This window comes from Diabrotica virgifera, chromosome 9 (genome assembly GCF_917563875.1).
Source record: "Diabrotica virgifera virgifera chromosome 9, PGI_DIABVI_V3a".
NCBI lineage: Eukaryota > Metazoa > Arthropoda > Insecta > Coleoptera > Chrysomelidae > Diabrotica > Diabrotica virgifera.
Genome location: NC_065451.1, coordinates 180,140,026 through 180,157,011, shown reverse-complemented (window position 1 = coordinate 180,157,011; position 16,986 = coordinate 180,140,026). Strand labels below are relative to the sequence as shown.

At 31.2% G+C, this 16,986-nt stretch overlaps 1 protein-coding gene across 7 annotated transcripts in view; it reads right to left on the bottom strand.

Annotated features, from left to right (window-relative positions):
• The window catches only part of LOC126892158 (phospholipid-transporting ATPase ABCA3-like), a 296,181-nt gene that overhangs the window by 21,134 nt on the left and 258,061 nt on the right, over positions 1-16,986 (bottom strand). For 6 of the 7 annotated variants that reach the window (XM_050661624.1, XM_050661621.1, XM_050661625.1 and 3 more), the window contains 3 exons: positions 15,853-16,104; positions 11,145-11,575; positions 3,901-4,207 (listed from right to left, as the gene is read on the bottom strand). In XM_050661624.1, coding sequence (XP_050517581.1) covers positions 3,901-4,207; positions 11,145-11,575; positions 15,853-16,104 — 990 coding nt within the window. The remainder of the gene's footprint in view (positions 1-3,900; positions 4,208-11,144; positions 11,576-15,852; positions 16,105-16,986) is intronic. The other variant, XM_050661627.1, reaches the window with a different exon arrangement.

Genomic DNA, 16,986 nt, shown 5'->3' with positions numbered 1-16,986 from the left:
ATTTTAACTCGAAGAATTCTCGGGGTTTGTTAATGTACTCACTATGAAGCGTTTCCCAATGTCTTTTTAGTTTATTAGGTTTCATGCTGCTCAAGGTATATTATTATTGCATAGATATATTGTTATTGAACGAGGGGGGGGGGGCGTGGTGAAAATAATTATGGAAAATTGGGGCGCAAATGGTAAAACGTTGAGAAACGCTGATGTACGGTATATATGCAAATAATATTTAGTACATTCTTTAACGGTAAAATATTGCAAAACCAAAACCTCTAAATTCTAAAGAACCGCTCCGATTTAGATGAAGTTTTGCAAATAAACTCATCTTGCCCTCCTCTTCAAAAGTGATATGACTACAATGTGTGCTTTTTATTTTTAAGGGGTGAAAACTACCCTTTTTTACCAAAAATAAAAACAGCATATATATATAAGCGTTACTTAAATCTAAATTATGTGTAGGTATGTTTAATAGTATGCTTAATATAGAAATTTTATTGTTTCTTTTACTGAAATGTATTTTATAGTTTTAACCCTTAAAAACTACCCTCTAAATAAGAATTTGTATAAAAAAATAATCTGTAACTTTAAATTAGGTAATGATGCATTTTGTAGTGATTTAAACTTTGTTTAATATTCGTAATTTAGTGTATTAAGTATTTAATATTTTCAACCCTAATAAACTACCCATACAAAGACATTTTATTAGATCATTCACTCACGGTAAAATATTGCAAAACCTGTGAAGTTTAAACAACCGCTTGGATTGACATGAAATTTGGCATTCACTTAGCTAATATGTCAAAGAAAAAAAGTAATATAGTATTGATGTGTGCTTTTGCCCTGGGGGTGAGTTTCACCCCTTTTCGGGGGTGAAAAAAATATAGGTCCAAAATAAGTCCGGAAATTGATAAACTGACTAATTTTAAGCAACTTTTGTTCCATAGAGTTTTTTCACCAAGTCAATATTTTCGAGTTATTTGCGAGTGAATATGTTCATTTTTCAACAAATGAACCACGTTGTTAGACGGCTCTTCGCAAATAAGTGAAAAAGTAAGTATTTTATCTAAAAAATATGCCGAGCAGAAATATAGATTATGAAAAACTGAAAAAATCTGTGTTTGTATGAAGCTTTTAGAGCTAGTAGAACCAGAGTTGTAGCTAATGAAAAGTAGGTTCTTATTCGTGAAATTCCAAATCGAACATTTCGACGTGAAATATCCAAAAAATTAAGCCCCCTTTAGGAAAAAAAATATAAGTAGTTCTTAAAAAAGTTTTATTTTTATTTTTTTTTATTTTTTTTTTATTTATTATTTTAATTTTTAGCAATAAATGTAAGCAAATTACGCTGAAAATAAAGTTGGTCTCTTTTGAAATTAATCGTTATCGCTTCACAAGTTACTTTACTTATAGACCGGGATCCCGCGTACCAAAAAAGTTGATTAATAGCAAGCTGAAAATTTAATAGCTTAACGGTTTTTTAACGATAACTTCTGTAATTTTCAAGCTATTTCATTGTTTCAAAGCTTATTTTGTGAGAAATTGTAAGTGCTAACAGTTCTCAAAAGTTGGACTTTCTAGAAGTCTTTGATTTTTAACGCATGCGATTCAAAGAGCTTATAAAACTGCTTCTCACACTTACGTGCAAATTTAAAATATAAATATCTCACTCAGTTTTCATCATAGAGACTTTGAAAAAACTGAAAAGGTTCAGTATGAATAATACTACATTTTATTATTGATATATATTTTTCAAACTTCTTTTAGTTTTCAAGTAATTTTGAAAAAATTTATAATTTATAAGTAATAATTTAATACTAAATTGATTTTTTTTTCAAATATAACACTTTAAACCGGTGAAAATCGCAGAACACGTAGTCAGTTTATAAATAAAGCCAAATGTATATGGAATAATGTTAATTTTTATTTTTGTTTAAAATTCACCCATTTAAGTAATTATTTGTTTGTTTTTTCAACGACATAATCGTTATGTTTGTTTAAAAACTCGGCCATTTTTTGTCCAAATCACTTTTATCGTAGCACCTTTTAAAGGTATCAGTAAAGTTTTTAAAAGATGTCTCCACAATTTTTTTCCAAAAATCTCTATTTCTTGGGTTATTTAATGATAAAATGTTTGATTCAAGGTTAATTCGAAAAAACCCCGTTTTTAAGTAGGCTGTAACTTAGGTAGTGTTATTGCTATAATAATTTAAATAACACCACTCAGTTCAATAATTTAAAATGTTCCTTTTTGATTCCAATGACTTTTTCGTAAAATGCATAATTTTAGAGTTATTTTTGAAAATCTACTCAAAAACATGCATTTTTCATGTAGGAAATCATCAATTTTGATCGTGAATAACTTGCTAAATATCAATTTACCGAAAAAGTCGTATATAACATTTTTACTCAGAATTGAAATGTCTATAGATTTCTGAGGTTATTTTGAGGTTAAATATTTCCACCCCCGAGAAGGGGTGGTACCCACCCCCAGAGCAAAAGCACACATCGGCACAATATCACTTTTTTTCTTTGACATATTATCTATATGTAAGTATGCCAAATTTCAAGTCAATCCAAGCAGTTCTTTAAAATTTACTGCAAAAACCGTCAAAGAATGTACTAATTTGAAATTTGTAACATTTAAGATCACTTATAATTATACAGTGTGTCAATTTTAAAACTTACAATGGCTATATCTCACGAACAAAAGCTGAAAACGAAAAATGCTTGAAACCATTTCTAGGATAGTAAGGGGGAACTAAAATGACATGAAAGAGACCCTCATCAACCCCCTAGACCCCACCCACCCCAACCAAAAAAGTTTAAATTGCAAACCCCTACTTGTGATACATCATTGAAAAGGCTATAAAAAATGCTATCCAATGGTATAAATGATAATTATACAGGGTGAAGCAATAATTGTGAAACTTATTAAAAATTAAATGCTTAAATTAAAAATTTAATGATGTTTTGTTGAAATACAAATTTGATAAAAATGTCAATTATGTAAATGTTCAAAGTGGGTTCCGTTGTTTTGTAAACAATAATACAGTCTATTTTCAAATTCTGCACGAAATTTGACACAAGTTTTTCTAGTAAGAGGGCGACATGCTTGAGTAATTATTTCTCGCAATTTCCCAAGTGACGCAAGTTAAGTTTTATAAACAACTGATTTAAGGCAAAAATGGCAAATTAAGTTTTAATTAACAAAAAAAGTACGAGAGGACACTTACCATTTAAAATAATAGTCCGGGAGATAGCATTACAAATACAAAAGTCATAGTAAGCCAGCTGATATTAACACCCTGTATAATTATTATTTATACCATTGGATAGTACTTTTTATAGTAGGATAGTATATTACTTTTTTCTATGGGGTTACCCTAAATCAGTTGTTTATAAAACTCAACTTGCTTCACTTGGGGAATTGCGAGAAAGAATTACTCAAGCATGTCGCCTTATTACTAGAACATTTTGCTAAATTTCGTGCAGAATTTGAAAATAGACTGTATTATTGTTTACCAAACAACGGAATTCACATTAAATATTTACTTAATTGACATTTTTAATAAATTTGTAATTTAACAAAACCTTTTTAAATTTTTCATTTAAGCCAAAGTTTCACAATTATTGCTTCACCCTGTATAATTATTATTTATACCATTGAATAGCATTTTTTATAGCCTTTTCAATGATGTATCACAAGTAGGGGTTTGCAATTTAAACTTTTTTGGTTGTGATGGGTGGGTCCTAGGGGGTTGATGGGGGTGAGTTCTCTTTCATGTCATTTTAGTTCCCCCTTACTATACTAGAAACAGTTTCAAGCATTTTTCGATATCAGCTCTTGTTCGTGAGATATATCCATTGAAGTTTTAAAATTGACACACTGTATTAACATACCTGTTGTAGGTTCGTCCAAAAATAGTACTGGCGGATCCCCTATCAACGACAAAACAGTACTTAACTTCCTCTTATTTCCACCGCTCATCTCTTTAACTTTCTTGTCCAAATGACGATGAAAATCGAAGTCTCGAGACAAGAAATTCGCAATTCTTTGGGTTCTTTTAAACTCTATTCCTCTGAGTAGGCAGTACATGATAATCGTTTCCCTTGCTGTCATATCATCCAGCAAAGCGTCGAATTGAGGACAGTAGCCGATGTTCCGTTGTACTTGCTTCAGTTGAGTTTTTACACTCTTTCCTTCGATCTATAATAAAAATATATCTTGTTAATCAGCCCTATTAGCCCGATCAGGGAACGCAAAATTTTACGAAAACCTCCAAAAAAATAAAGGAAGGATGAAAATTTGGCAATAGGTAGTTGAAATTGTCTATTATTATACAGGGTGAGTCATGAGGAACTGTACATACTCCTACCTCGTATAGAGGCTCCTATGGGGAATAACAAATGACCATTAAAAAGTGTCTGCTCCCATTGTTTAATAATATACAGGGCGAGTTTCGCATTTTGACAGAAATTTGTATTCGTCATAATTTTTGAACGGTCAGATCGATGTGTCTCTTATTTTGGTCAATCGTTACACTATTATCACCTAATCAACTAATTTATTCAAACTAGAAAAAATCAGGTCCGGCTTTAAAAAAATTAGTTCGTTTGGGTCTTAGAAAAAATTTCACCCTGTATACGCTTTTTGAAAACTCTAATATGAATTTTACAAATTAGACAAATAGGCAATTAAAATGGGGTATTTATTTTTTTCCGCACACGATTACTTAATTTTTTATAAAAAAATCAAATTTCACTATGAATTAAAAGTTTGGTAAAGTGAACCATAGATTTTAAAAAAATTACTTTTATTACAAAAATTAATTTTTTTTGCATAAATAAGTAATTTATTTTGCCATCCAATCAACTGATTTATTCAAACTAGAGAAAAATCAGGTCCGGATTTAAAAAATTAGTTCGTTTTGGTCTTAGAAAAAATTTCACCCTGTATACGCTTTTTGAAAACTGTAATATGATTTTTACAAATAAGACAAATAGGCAATTAAAATGGCATATTTATTTTTTCCCCACACGATTAGTTAATTTTTTATTAAAAAATCAAATTTGTCAAAATCGGAATTTTAACCTAAAAATGAAAAAAAAAACTCACGGTTTAACTCGCTACAACTCTGTTCCATTTTAATTTTTTTTTTCTGAAATTTTTAGAGCACACACCTCTTACCATTGTGAAGACTATGAAAATTGTTGTAGACTTTCAGTCTTCTTCTTGTAAAAGTTGCAAACTTGTAAATCGCAAAAATTAGGTGGAAAAATTTAAAATTTATCAATTTGATCACGTCTATGTTAAACTATAGAGTCCAAAAGAAGTGTTATGGGAAGTTTTAGATCTAGACGTGTTATAAAAAAAAAATGGTAAAGCTTTTAATTTTAAGAAAAACGTTGTTTTTGTAAATTAATTTTTGTAAAAAAAGTTAATTTTTTTAAATCTATGCAAAAACTTTGCCAAACTTTTTATGTATAGTCAAATTTGATTTTTTAATAAAAAAAATAAGTAATCGTGTGGGGAAAAAATAAATATCCCATTTTAATTGCCTATTTGTCTTATTTGTAAAATTCATATTAGAGTTTTCAAAAAACGTATACAAGGTGAAATTTTTTCTAAGACCCAAACAAACTAATGATTTAAATCCGGGCCTGATTTTTTTTCTAGTTTGAATAAATCAGTTGATTGGGTGATAACACAAATTAAATATTTCAAAAAAATTCATTTTGGTAATAAAAGTTATTTTTTTTAAATCTATGGTTCTCTTTACCAAACTTTAAATTATTCATAGTCAAATTGGATTTTTTTTTATAAAAAATTAAGTAATCGTGTGGGAAAAAAATAAATATGCCATTTTAATTGCCTATTTGTCTAATTTGTAAAAATCATATTAGAGTTTTCAAAAACCGTATACAGGGTGAAATTTTTTCTAAGACCAAAACGAACTTACATATTTTTTAAATCTGGGCCTGATTTTTTCCTTGTTTGAATAAATCAGTTGATTGGTGGTAACATAAATTAAATATTTGTTAAAAAAAAATTAATTTTGGTACTAAAAGTTAATTTTGTTAAATCTATGGTTTACTTTACCAAACTTTTAATTCATAATCAAATTTGATTTTTTTATAAAAATTAACCAATCGTGTGCGGAAAAAAATAAATATGTTATTGTAATTGTCTATTTGTTTAATTTGTAAAATTCATATTAGAGTTTTCAAAAAGCTTATACAGGGTGAAATTTTTTCTAAGACCCAAACGAACTAATTTTTTTAAAGCCGGACCTGATTTTTTTCTAGTTTGAATAAATCAGTTGATTAGGTGGCAATAGTGTAACGATTGACCAAAATAAGAGACACATCGATCTGACCGTTCACAAATTATGACGAATACAAATTTCTGTCAAAATGCGAAACTCGCCCTGTATATTATTAAACAATGGGAGCAGACACTTTTTAATGGTCATTTGTTATTCCCCATATGGGCCTCTATACGAGGTAGGAGTATGTACAGTTCCTCATAACTCACCCTGTATAAGAAAAAGTTTACAATTCTACATCCCCTCCATTTTACAAAACTTGGAAAATACTGGGTGAAATTTTTTTTCTCGGGGGTGAAAAAATATACGTTCAAAATAAGTTCGGAATTGGATAAAATGACTAATTCTAAGTAACTTTTGTTCTATAGAGTTTTTTTTACTAAGTCAATACTTTTCGAGTTATTTGCGAGTGAGTGTGTCCATTTTTAACAAAAAAAAAAAATGTTTTTGGACGGTTTTTTGGAGATAACTCAAAAAGTAAGTATTTTAGCGAAAAAATATTCTTAGTAAAAATATAGCTTATAAATAATTGAAAAAAAAGTGGTGTATGCGTGAGGTCTGCAGACGCAGTAGAAGCAGAGTTGCAGCTAATGAAATGTAGGATCTTCTTCGTCAAATTCCAAATCGAATATTTCAATGTGAAATAACCAAAAAACGGAGCACTTTTCGGGGAAAATTCATTACAACTTTTTTAAAGTGTTTAAAAAAAGTTTATTTTTGTTTTTTAAAAAACTTCTAACATTAAAAGTAAGTGTGTTACGCTCAAAATATTGTTGGTCCCTTTTATTTTTTGGTAAAAAAATTGGGAAAATCACCCCTTAATTAGCTTCTCAAATAAAATTAATCGTTACAGCTTTACAAGTTACTTTACTTATGTATTGTTTATATTATCTATAAGTTTCATTGGTTCAAAGTGCTCAGTTTTGAAAAAAATTGGGTTTAAAATAAAACATTTTTTTTATTTTGAAAAAAATCGTAATTGTTTATAAAATTAACTTAAAAACAATAATTAGGAATACCAAAAATCTCAAAGAGTAATAAAATGTACGTTTTGCTTTTCTGAATACTTTTGATTTTTTGTTTTCTTGTTAGACAAAAATTGGTTATGCTATGGCTGTTCAAAATTTGCCTAAACTCGTGATTAGTTACTCGTTCAAGCCATTTTAACTACAGCTTTTTCAAAACGAAGTACTTTGAACCGACGAAACTTACAGATCATATAAATAATACATAGACAAAGTAACTTGTGAAGTGTTAGGGGGTGATTTTCGCGATTATTTTACCAAAAAATAAAAGGGACCAACAATATTTGGAGCGTAATTCACTTGCTTTTAATATTATAAGTTTTTTTTTAACAAAAATAAACCTTTTTTAAACACTTTAAAAAAGTTAAAATTAATTTTCCCCTAAAAGTGCTCCGTTTTTGGGTTATTTCACATTGAATAATTCGATTTGGAATTTGACGAAGAAGAACCTACTTTTTATTAGCTGCAACTATGCTTCTGCTGGGTCTACAAACCTCATGTATACACCATTTTTTTTTTTTTTTCAATTTTTGATGGGTTATATTTTTGCTAAGGATATTTTTTTCGCTTAAATACTTACTTTTTGAGTTATCTCCGAAAAACCGTCCAAAAACATGTTCTATTTTGTTAAACATAAACATATTTATTGACTCGCAAATAACTCGAAAAGTGTTGACTTAGTGAAAAAACTCTACAGAGGAAGAGTTGTTTAGAATTAGACATTTTATCCAATTCCGGTATTATTTTGAATGTATTTTTTCATCTTCGAGAGGGGGTATTCCCCTCGATTTTTGTAAAATGAAGGAGATGTAGCATTGTAAACTTTTTCTTATATAATAATAGACAATTTCAACTACCTATTCCCAAATTTTCATCCTTCCTTTATTTTTTTTTGGGTCAGATTTTTCTTTGATCTGGCTATATTTTGTGACTTTTAACAAATTGAATAGAGATGACCAAGTCGAATCGTAATTGCACGAAATTCTGGCATTCAACTCACATCGTAATCAGTGTAAATTGAAAACGCCAACTTCTATTTGACGCGCTCAGGAGACGACAAATAAAAGAAAATAGAATGGTACGGCGAAGACTGTAAAACAGTATCCACGAAAAAGAAAGCAGTGGGCTCAGAAAATATCCTAAACCCCACAAATATACGACCTAATAATAAAGATTAAGGAAGAAGAAAAAATTCCCAGAGAATGGAAAACAGGGTGGATATTTCCTATTCTAAAGAAAGATGACACCATACAATGCAACAACTATAGAGGAGTAACGTTTTTAAACTTCTCATACAAAATATTGACGTCATTTACATGATATATTGACACAAAATATTAAGACAGAAGGTCAAAAATAGACGCAATACACATAATCACACAATCAGTTGAGAAGAAGTTTTACGAACATGATATCGACTTACACATCTCTTTCATAGATCTTAAAGTAAGCATTTGGAAGCCTAATAAGACCCGACCTAATAGAAGACATGAAACAACTAGATATCCAATGAAACCCACAAAGCTTACGAAAATGACAATGGAAGGATCGACGCCAGCAATAACAACTAACGATATAGCATTGATTAACAGAAACCTAACCAGATTAAAAAAAAATTTGTGAAGTTGTACTTACAAATAATTCAGTACTAGCAGAACTTCACATAAAACTAGACTAACCACAACTATCAACCAAAATGGTACCCCGTCAAAATAGCCCCGTCAAAAAGGCTCCGACAAAATAGCCCCGACATAATATCCCGCACACAAAATAGCTCCGAGAAAATAGCCTGCAGATAAAATAGCCGCGGAATAATAGCCCGCCGACAAAATAGGCCCGACAAAATAGCCCCGACAAATTAGCCCCGACCAAATAGCCCCTACAAAAAAGCTCCTTCAGAATTCATGAAATAATCCCTTAAAAATACATTTTTTCGGAAATGGTAGGCAATTATTATTCTCTATTCACATCTTAACTAAATCTTAACCACATTAAATAAAAATGGCCTTTTCAGAGAACTCGAGTCCTGTCTTCTCTGCCTCTTGGAAGTTCGAACATTTAATTTAAGCGAAACTCAATGTTTCTTTGTGATATAAACATTTTTTTTCTGTTTTCGGGCAACAGTAAAATGCACTTTAAATTAAATAAATTACATACATTCTTCTTTTTTGTCAAATAATTTAAATTAAGAAAAGTTTTTTGACACCTTGTATAAATAATTATGTAATTGTTTATATTACTAAATAGAGAATTAAATAACCATTTAAATGAGCTAGCACACGACCCCTATTCTCGTTTAAAAAAATCGTCGATTACGTCATCACGCCCAGATGGATGACGTCACTAGTATGACATATATAACAGAATATCGTAATTTAAAAATAAAATCGATCTATTTCAGGATTTTTCCTTAAGGCGATACAGTAGCGATCAACAGGCAGCAAAAACGCGTTCCAAGATTGCGGCTGTAATTTTGAATATTTTTTCGAGATATTTGGCACACGTATTCGTAATATAATAAAGAATGGCGGTACAGAGCCCAATTTGAAAAATATATTAATATATGGAAATTACTCTGTAATTAAATACAATATTAAAAAAACGAGCCTGTACCGCCATTAAGAAGAACAAAAAAATACACTTTCTTCAAATAAACTTTTTTATCCGATGCCTAGATTTTGTGTCATTTTGGAACTACTAAAATTTTTTATTTCATTAGTAGTTCCAAAATGACACAAAATCTAGGCATCGAATAAAAAAGTTTATTTAAAGAAAGTGTATTTTTTTGTTCTTCTTAATGGCGGTACAGACTCGTTTTTTTTATATTGTATTTAATTACAGAGTAATTTCCACATATTAATATATTTTTCAAATTGGGCTCTGTACCGCCATTCTTTATTATATTACGAATAAGTGTGCCAAATATCTCGAAAAAATATTCAAAATTACAGCCGTAATCTTAGAACGCGTTTTCGCTACCTGTTGATCGCTACTGTTTCCTCTTAACGCCGCGGGTTTACGAAATAACGAATATATTCCTTCCATTTGCACCATACTGTACGTCTAAATGGCCGATATGAATGAGTCAGATGAAATTAAATTATTAGAAGAATTTTTTTACTGAGCAACAACATTTTTGTTTAATTTATTAATATATATTATATTTTGAAAACGACGCTTGAGGTGGAAGTCGAAACGTTAATAAAATATTTTTTTTTAAGTAAATTGTGGCTTATTTCCCAATTAGAAGAGTGATTTAAAATAAATGGTACTCCGTTAAAAGGTAAAATTTTATTGGGGGTGTTTTATCCGGGGCTGTTTTAGTCGGGGCTATTTTGTGTGCGATCTATTTTGTCAGGGCTATTTTGTTTGCGGACTATTTTGTCGAGGCTATTTTGTGTCCGGGCTATTTTGACGGGGCTTTTTTGACGGGGCTGTTTTGACCGGGCTATTTTGACGGGTCACGAACCAAAATATACTGGGATATGTTGGACATAGAAATAGAAAAAGAGAAGGCAGTGGAACGAATGATCGTTGATGCCACGTAGAGGGCAAAAGACCCAGATAAAGATATCCAGTACGATGGTCGGACCAAATAAAGGACATGACTGGTTATTAATTCTTCGAAGCAAAACAACACGCGCAGGAGAGAGCTAATTGACGCCACTACATCCTTACGAAGGAGAAAAGATAGAGAAGGGGAGGAGAAACAAGGAAGCATCCAAGGAAACATAGAGAGAAACCTAAGAAACCTAACACACTACATTTGAAAAATAATAAAAAAAATAGTTACCCATGCATCACCGTAAGATACAGTTTCATCTCCGCTCATCATTTTAAATGTTGTAGTTTTTCCTGCACCATTAATACCCAACAAACCAAAGCACTCAGACTTTTCAATTCCAATAGACAACCCATTCACAGCTAAAAAGTTGTTGTAGTATTTGGTTAAATCTTTCACGACTAAAATGTTAGTTTGACGTATATCATGATCTGTGGCCATGTGAATCCTTTCTTTTTCTTTGGATACGTCGTCGTCTTCGTCTTGAATGAGAATTGGTTGTTTCGGGAAGAATTTTTGGTTGATGTAGTACATCAGTCTGGCTATGAATTTGTATTCGATGATAAATAGTAATATTGACCACAAGACACCAGAAATCAGTGAGTACGTTACATTTTTTGCGATACCATTATTGTCCCATGAAAAGTAGTTGTCGTTAAGATCTGAAAAAAGAAGTTAACATGATTGTTTGGCTAAAAACAGACTAATTTGTTCAAACGGTTTTTGAAAAAATATTTTTTTCCCAAAAATATATTTGTTTAATCATTAAGATTAATCGTTAGAAAAAGTTAAAGTACACCTTAATAAATAAATTATCTTCAATTGTTAAAAATAATTTATTTATTAAAATGCACTTTAACTTTTTCTATGATTATTATTGATACTGTTACTAAAAAAATATATTTTTGAAAGAAAATTATTCTTTCAAAAATAGTTTAAAGAAATTAGACTGTTTAATAATTAATAAATTTATAAACAAATTGTTTATTTGTAATTTACGTAAATATTACATACAAATTAAAAAAGAAAGATCAAAATCCATTGAGTAGATCCGGTGATATAGAAAATTTTTAGTGTAGATAATGGATTTTAATAAGAGCTATGACCTCGAAAATTTCACGTAAACTTGTGTACTAAATCTGCATGACTCATAGCTGTTGTTGAAATCCAACACCTATAGTTTGAAATTGCTTGTTTGAAATTTGAACTCGGTGGATTTGTAGGTTCACTTTATAGTCGAAGATATACATAACAGCGGATTTTTCTCGTGATAAGTAATATGGACAAACTATACAGGGATATGTTGAATTAGTTGTGTATATGACTTTTTCATACGGGCGGACACCAGAGCCCGGGACGAGGATAGTTATACGAGTAAGGGGTCAAAGTCGCAGTTTTTATTATTTTTTTGTGACGCTCATGATCAAGATAGTGCAACAAAATTTGGGAATAAGTAGATCATGACGTAACTCAGAAAAATCTCCAGGACCGGGAAGCTGCGTGGGGACAAAGGGGTGGTGGATAGGGGCGAATATAAAAATTATAAGGGTTTTTTTGTGACGTTCGAGATCGAGATAGTGCACGAAAATTTGGGAATAAGTAGATCATGACATAAGTAAGCAAAATATTCAGGGGGGAACGCTGCGCAGAGGGCAAAGGGGAGGCGGGCAGGGGTGAATATAAAACCTTTAAGGGGTTTTTTGTGACTTTCTTGATCGAGATAACGCACCAAAATTTTGGAATAAGTAGATCATGTCCTAACTAAGCAAAATCTCCATGGGCGGAACGCTGCGTGGGGGACAAAGGGGTGGTTGGCAGGGTCGAATATAAAAATTATAAGGATTTTTGTGACGTTATTGGTCGAGATAGTGCCCCAAAATTGCACGAGCGTCACAAAAAACCCTTTACAATTTTTATATTTACCCATATCCGCCACCCCTTTGTCCCCCACGGAGCTATTCGACCCCGGAGATTTTGCTTAGTTACGCCATACCACTTACTTATTCCCAAATTTTGGGGCACTGTCTCGATAATGAGAGTCACAAAAAAATAATAAAAACCGCGAATTTGACCCCTTATAACTACCCTCGTCTCCGACTCTTATGTCCGCCCGTATGGGAAAGTCATGTACATAAATAATTCAACATAATATCCTCGTATAGTTTGTCCATATTACTTCCACCATTTAAACCATATTCTTGAAAACCCGTAGAGGGTCCTGGACCTGTAGAGGTATAAGGTTTGTCCAAATTTTTTGAAAAAAAATAAAAATATCTTCCTTTAAAACGGCATTAATGGCAATGCTCCTTAATGATTATCAACAAATTAGCTGTGAATAAAAAAAAAGACGGCTAAATTTTTTTTGTTTAATAATTCGTATTAATATGCCAAATTTGCGAATAGGTAAAAGGATTTTTTCTATGGATAATATTTTGAAAGTTATACTTTCTTTCTCCCCTTCCTTATACCCTTTCAGGTGTCGGATGAAAGTTATACTAAATGTCTATAAATTGCAAACTTTTTATCTTTTTTAATACATATTGATACGGAATGGGACGTTCCATCGCCGCCGGTTCATCGCCGCCGTTTCGATGCTGCCGGTTCATCGCCAGTCCATTTCATCGCCGTCATATCTCGCATTTCCTAGAATTCCTAATTAATATTAAAAATAAATAATAATTGTAACTGTCGAAAATTCGGAACTATATCAGATAGCGATTAATTGACTGGCGATGAATCGGCCGGCATCGGCATCGAACTGGCGGCATCGAAACGGCGGCATCGAAACGGCGGCGATGAAACGTCCTAGACCCTATTGATAGTACCTATACGCTCTGAGCTTCGCTGGTGTCGCTCCTAGCGGACTACTAATTTAACTTTCACCGGTCATTTTTAAATTTATTATTTAATTGTTATCGCTTAATATTTACAACGCAAAAAAGGAATTAAATTGTAATCGACTTTTTTTAAGATTTTGCTAATCATTTTGACGTTCTATTGATAAAATATGCATTTCTTACTTCGGATACTTTCACAATTATCGTGTAGATGGCGCTAATAGGTCTGGATCCCGCGTATGAAAAAAAAGTTGAGAGGTGGCATTCGGATTTTTGCAGGTAAAGTTATGTGACACCTTCAGTAATAATAATTGACTTATGCTCCTTCTCAAATATGCCCGGAACATTAATAAAAAAATTAAAATATTTAAAAATTTCGAAAAACGTCGATTTTTTTCTGCTTTCTTTGCTTATAACTTTAAAACAATTCGTTTTGGAACAAAGCCGTTGAGAAATAAAATAAAGATAATTGAATTTTGTATGAAATACGACTGGTCAAAAATGTCTTAATATATTACCTTTTCTGCAATATAGCAATAAATACAAAATAAGGGGGCAAAATACGCTTGTTGTTATTCAATGTTTTTAACCCCTTTAGTGGCACTTAGAACCTTAGTAATTTGCTTAGGAAATTCTTTTTAACATACTTAAACCGTGTACCAAATTTTCATTAAAATCGACATAATAGATTTTGCATAATAAATTTGCAATCTAAATGTTTTTAAAAAAGTTCAAATTTTTTAAAATCTTTCTGAACATAAAGTGGACCATTTAGAAGTTGGCTAATTTTTTTACATATAAAGAGGTGCTCTACCTATCTAATACACTTTACAGACCTAAAATCGGATTATTTAAGGTGCCTCAGCAATGTTTTAAACTTATAAACAATTTTTTGGCTTATAAAAAATAGCTTCGTTTAATAATAAAAAATAATAATTTTTAGCAATGCAAATAATTAAGACCGGTATAATTTGACTTAAACTTTCAAATGCTGTCAGCAGAATTGCTATTTTATTTTTTATTCAAAAGTTATTCTTCAAAAATTGCAATTTTTCGATTTTTTGAAAGTTCCACTGCGTTTATCTCGAAAACTATGCATCCTACGAAAAAACTTGTAAGAACATTTTTTGCTTAGAATTACCCAAGAAATACAAAAAAAATGTTCTATTTTGCGAAAAATCGATGTTATGTAATTCCTCAAGTTCTTTGTTTATAACAATTTTATCGACATCCAGATCAACTATTACCCAAAAAAAATCGTGTTCTACGGGTCAAAAAATACATAGAAATCTTGGGTAAGACCATCTAAATAAAGGAGCCCGTAGCACTCCCTCCTGGCCACAGCACTAATTTGTTTATAAGCCAAAAAAATGTTTATAATTTTAAAACATTGCTGAGGCTGCTTAAATAATCTCATTTCAATTCCGTAAAGTGCATTAGATAGGTGGAGTGCTTATTTATATGTAAAAAAATTGACAAATCTTTGTATGTTCTAGTTTTTGTTGTGCAAAATTTTAAAAATTTTAATTTTTTAAAAAAAGTTCAGATTGAAAAATTATTATGAAAAATCTAGTACAATAAGTTAATTTTAATGAAATTTGGTGTACGGTTTTAGCACATTACAAAAATTTTCTAAGCGAATTAGGAAGATTCCAAGTGTAACCTAAGTGATGGAAAATCATTGTATAAGGACAGGCTTGTTTTGCCCCCTTATTTTTTATTTATTGCTATTTTGCAGCAAGGGTGATAAATTAAGACATTTTTAACCAATTGCATCTGATAGAAAATTTAATTAACTTTGTTTTATTCCTACACGATTCTCTTCCAAAATGAATCGTTTTATAGTTATAAACAAAAAATTAGAAAAAAATCGATGTTAGTCGAAATTTTTAAATATTTGAATTTTTTTATTAATGTTCCGGGCGTATTTGAGGAGCATAAAAAAATTATTATTAACAAAGTTATCACCTAACTTTATCAACAAAAATCTGAATGCCACCTCTCACATCCACCTAAAAACAGATCCTTAATGGTCTATATATTATGTATATGAATCTAAACAAACAACTATATTATTTTATTTGTATTAAAACATTACTTACTGGTACAAATATCAGCGACAGTGGATGGAAATTTTGAAATGCACTCATCTTTAGTAAAATTATTTTGAGCACACGAGTCAAATACTATTTCACAAAGAGTGTTGTATGAATAGATAGCGTAGCATTTGTTTATTCCTGTAGCTAAAGAATAGTGCGGGAACACAAGAAAAACGTTATCCAAGGTTTCTCCTATACGTTTTAGGTTTGTGCTTTGCGTTTTAAGCACTTCAACTAAAAGAAAAGCTGCATTCCCTAAAAATAACATAAAAATGTAGATTTTTAAATATTGTATCTTAAGGCGGAGATACATATGCGCTCTGCTCGGTGTGCGAGCCGCTCGCGCGCAGCGTATTCGTCAGATTAGTACGTGTTTTCAAGTGACGCACAAACGGCACGCACACGGCGCACCACGATCTAAATTCTGTCGGTTTTTCAACAAACGCTTTGATGGTTCGCAATACGTATTTGGACGGGTTTGCGAGTGGTTTGTTGGTTTTGGCGCGCATGAGTTGAATATTTGTTAGTAATGGAATAGTCGGAACTGTCGGAAGGAAATTGATGTTTACCGTGGAAAATCATTATTGTGGGATCCTCAATAAAGAACCATTTAATTTAAAGAAACAACTTAAATCCGATCTGAACGGAAATAGAAGCTGAAATAAAAAAATGTACATGCGGACCTTTTTAAAAAATGTTAGTTCATTGTTGTACTAAAAATAACATGTATTAAAAATAAGATTTACTATTTTATTTGGGCATAAGCCACAATTCGAGTTTGAAATCAAGTTTACTTGACGTTTCGACTTTCACTTCGGAAATAGTTATCAATATCAAAAAAACATTCATAAGCAGATATATATTATGTGTCACCGGAAAGCGAAATAGGTAATGCACGACTTGGAGAACCTATAGTTTTCCAACTTCGTGTCTGGTGAAGCAACGCAGTTGAAACAAGCGGATATATTATAATTGTGTCACCGGAAAGCGAAAAAGGTAAGGCACAACTTGGAAGACCCAATAGTTTTCTAACTTCGCTTCTGGTGAAGCAACGGAGTTGGAACAAGCAGATATATTATAATTGGGTCACCGGAAAACGAAAGAGGTAACGCACAACTTGGAAGACCCAATAGTTTT